This window comes from Marmota marmota, unplaced genomic scaffold (genome assembly GCF_001458135.2).
Source record: "Marmota marmota marmota unplaced genomic scaffold, marMar, whole genome shotgun sequence".
Taxonomy (NCBI): domain Eukaryota; kingdom Metazoa; phylum Chordata; class Mammalia; order Rodentia; family Sciuridae; genus Marmota; species Marmota marmota.
The window spans coordinates 27,755,916-27,769,144 of NW_026000211.1; the positions used below are offsets into that span (position 1 = coordinate 27,755,916).

The following is a 13,229-nucleotide window of genomic DNA, read 5'->3' on the forward strand; positions in this document are numbered from 1 at the left end:
CCAGTGCCACGCTCAGCGCCAGCAGCGCCCTGCCTCCTCGCCCGACCATCGCCGCGCTCCGCCGCCGGCCGTGCCTTCCTGCCCTGGCGGCCTCTTTTGTCTGCCCGGCTCCGGGTTCAGCTGGCAGGCGCTGCGCGAGCGGCGACAAGTTCCGCACCAGCCTCGCGTCGCCTCACCTTCTGCACTGAATGAGTGTCACCGCGCGCTGGGGCCGCCCAGAGGAGAGGGGCGACGCGGCGGCTCTGCGGGCTGCACTACTGGCCGCCGAACCCAGGGGAGCTGCAGGAGAAACCACTGCAGTCGGGGGGGCCGGCCGAGAGAGCTGCAGCCGGCGCGCGTCGGGGAGGGCAGCGGGCGCTATCTGTTGGCTCCAAACCTCGGCCAAAGCCGAATGGAGCCTGGGGCAACCCAGGTGACACTACAGCGTAGGTCTGGGCTCCCGGACGTTGCTGTCATTGAGAAAACCGTGACCCGTGACACTGCACGTGGAATATAATTCTTGGATTGTTAGTGGAACCTTTTAAAGAAACATCTATTCCAAGCAGAACGGGGTTTCCATCTTGATGCATTAGAGAATTAGAGAGTATTCCAGGAAGAAAAAGAACAGAAAGGAAGTGTTAGGAGCCACTTGCCTTCTCTTCCTGAAGCATCACTGTATCAGTAATCGAAATACAAACCCAAGGGTGGGGATTTCATTTATAGCAAGGCCTGGCTAGAAACCAGAACATCGTGCACTTCGATTTAGAGATTTAAAAGAATAGAAATGCTTTCTACCAATTTGCAACTACTGTCTTTAATTGTATTTATGCACATTCTCACAGAGGGGGAAAATGAGACAATGTCATTTGGCAGTGCCTGTAAGAACATCGTCTATAAACACCTCCTGGGAAAACAAAATACAGCTCTGCTGGTGGCTTAGACAAAAGATTTAGTTTGGCATTAAGATTACATCCTGATATAGCGAAAACTGATATGACTTGCCACCTCCAATCCTTCCACAAATTGTAAAAATGTAAAGATCATTTACAGCTTTAAATATCCAGTCTTAGGTAGGATTTATATTCATGGACCATGTCTGGAACAGATGTTACCCTGTAGAGGTTGCCTTTTATATTTAAGAACAGCACAAACCCGAATAAATAAATAATCCATTGGCAATTGCAACCAAGAAGAAAAACTGGACCCTAGATGGGTAATTTTTTACCTTAAGACATTTTTTTCTAAGTTTCCTCTTTCTTCATCTGTCTAGTAATGCATTGCACTAAATAAAAACTTTTTCCCGTGTGTTACCTTTTTCATCACTATGACAAAATACCTGAGAAAATCAACTTAGAGGAGGAAAGATTTATTATGGCTCATGGTTTCTCAGGTTTCAGTCCATGATAGACTGGTTCAACTTTGCTGGGGGGACCTGTGGGAGACAGAAACATCATGGCAGAAGGGTATGATCAAGCCAAGCTGCTCATCTTAAGGCAGTCAACAAGCAAAGAGATAGAAAAGGACTGGGGACAAGGGCCTCGTCCACCAAGCACCCACACCCCTCCACTAGGTCCCACCATATACAGTTTACACACACACACACACACACAGAGAGAGAGAGAGAGAGAGAGAGCATTCAAATTATGACTCCATCAATGGATTAATTCAATGGTGAGTTTAGACCTCTCATGTTCCAATCATTTCCTAAAAGCCTCACCTCTGAACATTGCTATATTGGAGACCAACCTTCAACACATGAATCTTTAAAGAGAAACCATAACAATCTATAAAAGGATCCAGATATTCAAATGATTTTATTGGATCAAAAAATAAAAGCTCAGATATGGTTGGTAAGGTGCTACTGGAGAGGCAAGCTTCAAAGCCTCCTGACTGTCTACATTTCCTACAGTAGCATATATCTTCTTTGGGGGGCCTTGAGGGGAAGCTGCCACTTTATAAAAGCTCTGTAAACAACTGCTTAGTTGAACTGATTTGGGTCCACCCATTTTCCCTGTCTATGTAAGCAGAGCTAAAAACTATATTTTCCACTATGACTAGTCTGTGTTTGATTACGTGGTCCAGAAGTTTGAAACCAGAGTTATAATTACATTTCTAAAACCATGCCCAAAGAAGCAACCTTGTAAATCTAGAAAAAAGAAAATAGAGTAGCTAAAACCCATAACTTCAGAAGTGGGAGGTTAAGATTTTCATGTTAGTAATTTAAAATAACCACACTAATTTGTGGTGAGGTGGGCATATTGAATAGTAACTGCACATATAAACAACGTATTTTCATTGAGGTCCTGTGTTGCTCCTTAACTGTCTCTTTAAACAAAGAATGTTTTTCTATTTTCTCCCAAAATGTCAACTTTATGGGTTATGAGTTTTTTGTTTGGTTGGTTTTTACTTTTCTTTAGTAGGTGGAATTATATCTGCTACATGGTCTCACTTGTAAAGACTTCCTTACATTTTAGATGCTTGTTTCCCTAATGTATAAAATGAGAGGTTTGAATCAGATTATTAGTCTGCTAATGTTTATATGCAACAGAATCATCTGGATAATTTATAAAAATATGCAAATTCCCAAGCCCCAACAATTCATTGAGTCTAAGGTGAGTTTCAGGTTTTAATGAGATTCTACATGCTAACAAGAAAATCAGTTCTTTCTGATTTTAATGTTTGATTGGCAAACATACTTTGATAAATAATGACCTGTATGTTTTGTAAGGTCTCGTTCCAATTGAAAATGCTATGATGCTGGAAGTTTTCCTTTTGAAATAAATTTCTACAAGCCAAATGGATGGTAGTGTTCCTCAAACATTGTAGGGCATACAACATACACCAAGGCATCAGTTCAATGAAACTAAAACTTGGTGTTTGGATTTCTGAGCTATTTTTGGTGAAGGTCAGCTGTCCCAACTTCACTAGAGTATATATTATTTGTGGCTTCATAGATAATTATGCAGTTGCCCATCTTGATTAAAAAAAAATCTTGCGTGCCAAATCTTTAATGTGTTTATGTTCCCATAGTTAAGTCCAACGTGCAATTCCTATCTCAAATTGTGTGTAGATGTGCACATACAAGAAAAAGAAAGAGGCAGAGCTCCTTTTTTTCATGTCACATCTGGACCTCTGGGTGGGTCTATTTAGGCTCCCCAAGCCTCTACTTTCAGCTTCACCTCTGTCATCAAATCCAGAAACCATCTCTTCTTCTATTCATAACATTGTCTTCTGTTCTTTCAAAGCCCTAAAATTCATCTACTCCACAAAAATTCTGTGAACATATAATTCCACATCCATCCAGTCGTGTGTTGGTGAATGTTAAACAGTCAGCTCTCTGGTAGGAAAAACAAAAAACAAAAAAAAAAACTTGACTTACAGTGTTTGCTGATTCACATAGTGTAAATATTCCCACCATGGCAAGTTTCAAATTTACCAATGTGACATTCCTGAACACTGCATTAGGAAGAGATATGCAGTAGCATAAAATAATATAGTATAGCAATGGGTACAAATTCTTTATACTCCTCCCTTTCAAGAGTTGGAATTACTTCCTTTCTATATGTACATAGACAGGACTTAGTGACTCACTATAATGCACATAATACAGCAGAAATCAAGATGTTTCTTCTAAAGTTATATTATTTTAAAAAAAAAAAAAACTGCAGCTTCCATCTTAATTGCTCTGAGTGCCTTCAATATCTCCCTGCCCCCATCACTAATCCCAGGGAAGTTGGCTGCCTGTTATGGAAAGGTCCACGTATCGAGGAACTGAGACCTCTGGAAAACAACCTGAGATCAACTGACATCCTCAGTCAACAGTCAGTAAAGAGCTGAGCCTTGTCAACCACCAATCATGTGAGCAGACTTGGAAGTAGATCCTCATCCCAGCTGATCCTTGAAAGGATTCCATCTCTGACATCTACCACCTCTAAGGTTTGCTACAACCTCCTTAAAGACCTGGAGCGAGAACCACTCAGTTCTGCAGCTCCCAATTCGCTAGCCCATAGAAACTGCTAGACAATGAATGTATGCTGTTTTAAGCTATGAAATTGGTAATTTCTTATGCGGCAGTGGATAACTAATTTATAGAGCATCCCCCCGATTCAGAGATCCTCAAGCAAAGGGTAGAGTGTGTCAGCAAGGTAACAGAGTAGAATATCCCATTCCTCATTCTCCCACAGAAACACAGATTTAACAATGGGAAAAGTAACCAAATTCCTTTGTGAGAAGTCTGGAATCGAGTTAGAAAGTTGCAGTACCCCGGACAAGCTCAAAATCAAGGTCAGTCACACTGAAACAGGTAAGAAGATCTATTTCACTTTACCTATGGCAGTCCCTACCCCAGACTAGCACAACTCAGCATCCAGAAGATTACAACTACCCCCTGGGGTGGAAGTGGGGAGAAGTGAGCTGTTCAGTACACCACCTAAGGGGCCAGCTTCTGTCTTGCTTCATGTGGAGTGATCAAAGAAGTGGTGCACTGTAGATGCCTGGTGGGGCGGGGGCTGGGGAAAGGGCACACCTTCTATAGCTGGCAAGGCCCTGTGAGACTTGGAATGGGGACTTCTCCTCCAAGAAAGGAGCTGATCATAGCTGTAATGTCCCCAACTTTCAGTGGACTCCTTTAGATGTTAGTTACTATCTCACCTCTTGTGGACACAGAAAAAACTAATATAATCAGACACCATAGGGAGCAGAGACCTTGAATCTTGACTTGGTTGACGAGTGGATGTCTTTCCCAAAGTTAGTGCTTACAGACTGGAGAAGGAGAGGGGGCTGTTTCTTCAAATGCGCAGACATCGATGCAAAGATGCAAGGAATGTGAGCAATCAGAAAAACAAAAATCATGCTCAAAAAAATAAAAGAAATCTCCATAACTGGCCCTAAAGTAATGAAGCTCCATGAACTATCTGCCAAAGAACTTGAAATTATTACCTTAAAAAAAGCTCAGTAAGTTACAAGAGAATAGAGATAAGACAACTAAACAAAACAAAGTATTACAAAGAGAAACAAAAAGAAGTTTTTTCTAATTTTAAAGTTATTGAATACAATAACAGAGCCAAGAATACTAGAGGGGGGCTGGGAATATGGCTCAGTGGTTTAAAGCACTTACTTAACATGTGTGAAGCCCTGAGTTCAATCCCCAGCACCACAAAAAGAAAGAGAAAGAATATCAGAGGGATTCAACAATAGATTTGATCAATAAAATGAAAGAATTAGTGAACTCAAAGATAGGTCATTTGAAATTATCCAACCAGAGGGTAAAGTAATGAAAAAAGTGAAAAAAGAATAAAGAAATCATGATATAGCATCATGCCAACCAATATAAGCAATATGGAGAAGAGATAATAAAAGGGGGGCACACTTAATTGAAGAAATAATGGCTGAAAAGTTGCCAAATCTGAGGAAGGAAACACACGTCCAAACAAGAAATAACGTCCAAATTCCTGAATTCAAAAGGGTCCCAAATAGGACAAATTCTGAGATATATCATAATCAAATTATGAAAGATCAAGGATAAAGAGAATTTTTAAAAGAAATAAAAGAAAAGTGACTCGTCACATACAAGGGAATTTTCAGAAGATTCATAATGGATTTCTCAGCAGAAACCTTGCAGGACAAAAAGAAGCATGTGACATATTGAAAGAACTGAGGGCTAGGGATACAGCTCAGTGGCAGAGCACATGTCTGGCATTTGCAAGATTCAATCCCTGTACTACCAAAAAAAAAAAGTTAAAAAAAGAAAACTACTACCAAGACTATGTTATTTAACTGAAGGAGAAAAAAAAAAAAACACTTTTTAAACAAAGAAATGTTGAAGGAATTCATCACCAATAGAACTTTCTCCAAAAAATGCTGATATGATTCCTTTAAGTTGTCATGAAAACAGGATGAACTACAACATGAAAGCATATGACAGCAAATAACAAAGCCAGGTGGCTTTCATATGCAATTGAAGTTAAGTTTCCACCAACTTAAAATGGTCTACTATATGAGACTTTACATAAACCTTGGGGAACCATTCACAAATACCCATAATAGGTACAGAAAAGGAAAAAAAAGGAATTAAAGCATATCACTGTGAAAATGAACAAATTACAAAGGAAGACAGCAAGAGTGGGGGAAAAAGGGACAAGAGAACTACATAAAGCAGATAAAAAACATTAACAAAATATCTACAGTAAATCCTTACCATCAATCATTTAAACATAAATGTAAATGCTATAGACTCTCCAATAAAAAGACATAGAGTGATTGAATGGTAAGAAACCCAAAGATGTGCTGTCTATAAGAAATACATTGGTTTGTTGTTTGAGATCGGATTTCACTCTGTTACCCAACCTGGCCCCAAACTCATGATCCTCTTGAGTAGCTGAGATCACAGGTAGGTACCACCACACCCAACCTATAGACATACTTTAAAATCAAAGGTACACATAGGATGAAAGTGAAGGGATAGAAAAAGATATTCTATGTGAATGCTAACCGAAAGAAAGCAAGGATGACTATAATCACATCAGACAAAATAGACTTTATGTAAAAAACTGTCACAAGGGACAAAGAGAGCATTATTTAATGATAGAAGGGACAATTCACTGGGAAGACATGACAAATATAAATATATATGCACCCAACATCATAGAATGAAAATAAATAAAGCAAACATTGCCAGATTTGAAGAATAGATCTCAATACAATAACAGTAAGAGATTTTAATACTTTACTTCCAATAAAGAATAGAACTCCCAGACATAAAATTAAGCAGACTCAAACAATGCTACAGACTAAAGGACCTAACAGATGTATGTAGAACTTTCCACCCAATGGCAGCAGAATACACATTCTTCTCAAGAGCACCCAGGACATTTCCAGGCATAGCTCAGATCTGAAATCACAAAAGAAGTCTCAACAAATTTTAAGATGATTGAAATCATACCATGTATCTTTCCCCCAATGCAGTGAAACTAAAAACAAATAACAGAAGGGAAACAAAAAATTTCACAAATATGTGAAAGTTACACAACAGTCTTAAAAATAACCATTGGGTCAAAGGAAAAAAATTAAAAAAGGAAATTTGAAAATATCTGAAGAAAGATGAAAATACATCATACCAAAACTTATGGGATGCAGAAGAAGTAGTACTATGAAGGGGGTTTTAGCGATAAGCAACTACATTGAAAAGGAGGAAAGATTTCAAATAAACTATCTGACATTACACCTAAGAAATTAAAGACCAACCAAACTCAAATCTGGCAGAAGGAAGGGAATGATTAGAGCAGAAATAAATGAAATACAGAACATAAAAACAAGAAAAAAATCAACAAAACGAGGAGTTCTTTTAAAGGATAAATGAAATCAACAAAAACTTCTAATAGAATAACTAAGAAAAAAGGATAGCCAACTCAAATTGTAAAAGTGGAAGGGGAGAAATCATAGCTTTTGCGCAAAGATTTTTAAAAATCATGAAATAATTACAAACAACTATATCCAACAAATTAGATAATCACAAAGAAATGGATAAATTCCTAGAAACAGGCATCCTAACAAGACTGAATCAAGAAGAAATAGAAAGTTTGAACAGATCAATAGTAAACAAGGCTTTTGAATCAACAACTAAAAACCTCCCAACAAAGAAAATCCATGAGCAGATGGTTTTGCCAGTGAATTCTACCAAACATTTAAAGAATTAACATCAATTTTTCTGAAACTCTTCCCCAAAATTAGCAAGAGATACTTCCAACATCATTTTATGAAACTGGCATTGTTCTGATACCAAAGCCAGACAAAAGCAATGCAAAATAAAAGGGGTGGGGGTGGGGGAGAGAACTATATTCATTATCTCAATAAATATGTATGGAAAAATTCTCAATAAAATACTAGCAAAACATATTTGATAGCACATTAAAAGTCTCAGTCATCACAATCAAGTGGGACTTAAACTTGGGATGCAAGAATGCTTCAACACACGTAAATCTATGGATGTGATATGCCACATTAACAGACTGAAGAATAAAATCACATGATCATCTCAATAGACACAGAAAAAAGTTTTGACAGAATTCAACACTTTTCCATAATTAAAAAAAAATTATAACAAACTATGTATAGAAAGAATTTACATCAACACAATAAAGACCTATATGAAAAGTCATAGCTAACTTCACATTCAACAGTAAACAATTGAAAGTCTTTCCTCTAAGATCTGAAGTAAGACTGGGATGCTCACTCTATCACTTGTATTTAACATAGCACTAGAAGTCCTAGCCAGAGCAATTGGGCAAGAGAAAGAAAAAAAAGGCATCCAGATAGGAAAAGAAGTCAAAGGCCTCTGTTTGCAAATCTCATGATCTTATACATAGAAAATCTCAAACGTATAACATAAAAAATGTTAGAACTACTAGGGATTTAGCTCAGTTGGTACAGTGCTTTTGCCTAGCCTGCGTAAGGTCCTAAGCTCAATCCATAGTACCCCAAAATAACAATAGAAACAAATTCCTAAAATTCATAAGGAATTACAAATGGCTTCAAATAGCCAAAGCAGACTTGAGCAGGGAGACCAAAGCTGGAGGCATCACACTTGCAAAGCTATAGTAACTAGAGTATATAGAAGTAGCATAAAAACAGACATACAGACCAACAGGACAGAACAAAGAGCCCAGAAACAAATCCACACGTATATGGCCAACTGATCTTCATCACAGAGGTCAAGCGTACACAGTGGGGAAGAGATAGTCTCTTCAGGCGGGTGTTGGGGCTCAGTGACAGAGCATTTGCCTAGCATTTGATCCTCAGCACCACATAAAAATAAGCAGATAAAAAATGTTGTGCGCCTCTACAACTAAAAAATATATACTTTTAAAAAATATAGTCTCTTCAAACAATGCTGGGGAAACTCAAGATCTACATGCAAAAGAATGAAATCAGACCCTTGTTTTATACCATATTAAAAAAATTCAGTGAAAATGGGCCTCAGATTTAAGTGTAACACCTAGAACTGTAAAATTCCTAGAAGAAAACGTAGAGAAAAAGCTTCACGGCATTGGAATGGGCAATGACTTCTTGCATATGACATCAAAAGCACAAACAAAGGAAAAATTAGAGAAGTGAGACTACAACCAACTAAAACTTTCTACACTGCAAAGGAAACAGCAGAATGAAGGGACAACTTACAGATTGAAAGAAAAGGTTTGCAAAATATTTATCTGACAAAAAATGGATATCCAGAATATATAAGGATCCCAAACAACAGCACAAATCAAATAATACAATTAAAAATGGACAAATGGCCTAAATAGACATACACAAATGTCCAACAGGCTCAACCACTAGTCATCAGGAAAATGCAAACTAAAGCCACACTGAGGAATCATCTCCCTGCAGTTAGAATGGGCATTACCAAAAAGACTGAAAAATCAACAAAATTCAAAAGTTGAATGTATAAAAGAAATGTGTATACACACCCAATGGAATATTATTCATCCATAAAAATGATAGAATTCCATCATTTGCAGCAACATGGGTAGAACTGGAGGACATTAGCTGAAGTGAAATAAGTCTGGCACAGAAAAACAAAGACCACATATTCTCACTTACATGTGGAAGCTAAAAAGTTGATCTCATATGAGCAGAGAATAGAATAGTGGCTACCAGAGCCTGGGAAGGGCAGGGATGGAGAATAGGTAACACATACAAAGACAGGAGAAATAACTTACAAGGTTATGTAACACAGTTGGATAGCTACGGTTGACAACAATTAACTAAATATTTCAAATAAGCTAGTAGAGGATTTTGTGTTTTCCCAACACAAAGATTTCAGTGTGTGAGGTGACAAATATGTCAATTAGCCCTGATTACACATTGTATATGGGTATTGAAATGTCACACTGTATCTCGTGAATTTGTGCGATTACTACGTGTGAAATCAAAGTAAAAATAAATGTTTAAAATTGTTTTATTGAGGATTCTTCCAAACTTCAGGTTTTTGTTTGTTTTTTTTCTAGCACCTTGCCTCAACAAATTAATGTTTTGACTCCTTGACTATTGTTATGGTTTAGAGATGACGCGTCCCTTAAAAGCTCATGTGTCAGACAATACAAGACTTTTCAGAGGTGAAACGATCAGATTATAAGATCTTTAACCTAATCAGTGGATTAATCCATTGATGTGGATGAACTGGCTGGTAACCATAGGTAGGTACGGTGTGGCTGGGAGAAGTAGGTCACGAGAGGCTATCTTTGGAAGCTCTCTCTGCTTCCTGGTGGTCATGTCCTGAGCTACTTTCCTGCCCCAAGCCCTTCCACACACCAGGTGATGGTCTCCCTCACTTGAGGCTCAGACCTATGGAGCTGGCCAACTATGGACTGAATCTGTGAGCCCAAATAAACTCTCCTCCTCTAAATTGTTCTTGCAGGGTATTTTGTTCGCTGACTAAAACAACTATGTTTATATTATATTGAATACTTACAGAAACCCTAACAACCTGATGACTGTCCCTTCTCTAATCTAGTTTTACCTTTTCCTAGGAACTAATTTGTTATCACCTCATCTTATGCAGGCTGCTTCCCAATACTTCCATGATTCAATTAGTCATTTTATTCTTCCTGCTCTAGACACATATGATGAAACCATGTGTGGCTGGGCATCCAACAAGGTGCTGGGACAACTTAAAGGCTCAGTCAGAACTTTGGATGGGTCAGATTGTGAAGGAGATGAAACAGTGCAGCTGGTGGAAGACAAGCCACCAAACCCCACAGTTAACACTTCACTAGAGTTTGCCTCTGTGCATGACCTAAGGCTACCTTAAACACTTCAGAATGGGAGGGCTGGGGCTGTAGCTCAGTGGTACAGCGCCTGCCTCACATGTGCAAGGTACTGGGTTCAATCCTCAGCACCACATACAAATAAACAAAGATATTGTGTCCATCTACAACTAAAATATATATATATTAAAATATATATATATTAAAAAAATACTTCACAATGGAACTCCAAAGAACATCATGATCTAGAAACAACAGGTTGTCTGACCATCTCCCCAGTCCCTCTAATCATCCTGACCTTCTTTCATTATCCGCCTACCTTCATTTCTAGGTAGCTTATAGTTGTCATTCAGGTCTCACATTACACATCACTTTCTGTGGGAACCTTCTCTGAGAGCCTCCACCAACTAAGAAATGTCCTGCAGCTACAGAATTCCAAAACTTCTGTTCCTCTCTCCCCTTTCAGTGATTTTAAATAAACACTTAATTAACTACAAGCTCCCTTATATCCTCAATCCTGAGGACAGGAATCATGCCTCTCATGCCCCCTAGTGTACCCTTGTGCTTAGTAGAGTTTGATACATGATTGAAACTAGGTAAACATTTATGGACTAAATGAATATCTAAATTCTTGTAGTGATCAAGCCTCGGTCCTCTGATACTCTGCCATTTAATTGGAGCTTCCACAATTCAAAAATAATTTGATCAAAAAATCTACATTCACAAGCTGCAACCTCTTCCATACTTACAGAAACAACTGGTGGCTGTGCCTATATGCAGGCCTGAGAAAGGTATCGTTATAAACTTGAGGAAGAGCCCAGCATACCACCCACTTCTGCCAGTTCACATGGAAATGCATGTTGTCACCAAGGACAACCATCAGTGCTACTGACTTTGAAGTCCTAACTGGGTGAACTAGTCAGGACTTGCTTTGTTGCAATTGAAATAAACTGAATTCAAATAGATTAAGTAAATAGGAAGGAAAGAGGGAAGGGAGGGAGGGAAAGGAGAAGAAGAGAGGGAGGAAGACTGACTCGCTATCTCAATAAAGGCCAAGAAATGCTTTGTGACTTCTTTCTAAAATGCTCTTATTTCTGGAAGAGAGTCTCTACTGACGTTCCTTGGCCAGGAATAGATGTTCATTGCTGCCAAGTTTCCAGTCTGCAACTCTTCAGGCTGTAAACAATTAATGCTGCAAAGCAGGCATGCTGCCATATTAAAAGAGAATACATCTTAATAGTGGGGTCTCAGAATACTGCTGCTGTCCTGTTGCCTGTCTCACTGCCTAGGCTTAATGCTTTGGAGAACAATTCTCAGTCAATCTTCTTAGTCTTGTCTAAGGAATGCTTTCTGATGTATGAACTTAGTGCAGTAATCAAGGGATAGCTAGAGGAAACTATTTAAAATGATAAAAATAAACAAAATTTTTTTAACATGAAAAGGTTATTCATCTGGGTAAACCAAATCCAAAGGGGAAATAGTCTATCTAATTTTAAAGTTATTTTACTCTTTCAATACAGCGCAGCACTCTGCACAACAGGAAAATCACTTTGATTTTGGAGGTGTAAAAAGAATTTTTACATTAGAAAGGGTGAGAGAGAAGGAATGTTACAAAATAAGACATGATTCATTTGGACTACAGTGAGAAGACTAATAAAATGAGGAACATCATTTTTATTGGGAAATTTCTAATAAAGTTGAAAACAAACTCGACAAGTCTTTGTTGTTGATAAAACTACGAAGTTATATCTTATGGACTTAATAGATCTCTTAAGTTGAAACGTATACTTGTTAGTTACATCAGATTATTTTAATGCATTGAATATGTCTTCCCATCACATGTTCCATGAAACAATTTACAAAAGCTATAAATATTTGTAGGTGTGTCCCTGGCAAAGTGATAGTATACAATGAAAAGAATCAGCAGTGGTTCTTCAATTTTCCAATATCTTGGATCTAATTGGTTGGCAGCTCATTTGAAAAATGCTATGAAAGTAATTTATAAAATCAAACCTCAGTTCCTCTCTTTAATTTGCCTGTTGTTGCTTTCAGTGTTTCTATTACGAGTTGGATACCTTGCTGATTTTTTTTTTTTTTTGGTATAGTTAACTGTGTTTACTTCTTCAGATTCAGCAAGGTATGCAGGATTATTTCCATTTGACGTACAAGGAAACAGAAACTCAGTCCAACAACTTGTCTAAGGTGATGATAGGCAATTTAGGCAATAAATGGCAGAGTCTGGCTCCAAATTGAGGTCTATGCAGTTCTTGAGCCCTCTCCTCAAGACCCACAGCTTCAGGCAAAATCCTGTTACCCGTGGGCAAACACATACTGCCGGATGGTGAAGTTGCTTTCCAAGTTGCAGCCCCCCCCCCTTTTTTTTTTTTTGCCACAGCAAGGAGATTCAAACCCTGTGAAGGTAACTAAACCAAATGACTTTTACAATCATCAAGGACATAGAAGCATGGTGAAATGTTTTCACCAATC

The 13,229-nt window shown here is 38.3% G+C and overlaps 1 protein-coding gene across 2 annotated transcripts in view; it reads right to left on the reverse strand.

Annotated features, from left to right (window-relative positions):
• Cpe (carboxypeptidase E) overlaps positions 1-271 on the reverse strand; it is a 112,313-nt gene extending 112,042 nt beyond the window's left edge. The window contains exon 1 of one of the 2 annotated variants that reach the window (XM_048791716.1): positions 1-271. This exon is cut by the window's left edge and continues 279 nt beyond it. In XM_048791716.1, coding sequence (XP_048647673.1) covers positions 1-49 — 49 coding nt within the window. In that variant the 5' untranslated portion in view covers positions 50-271. The other variant, XM_015486242.2, reaches the window with a different exon arrangement.
• Between the last annotated feature and the right edge of the window lie 12,958 nt (positions 272-13,229).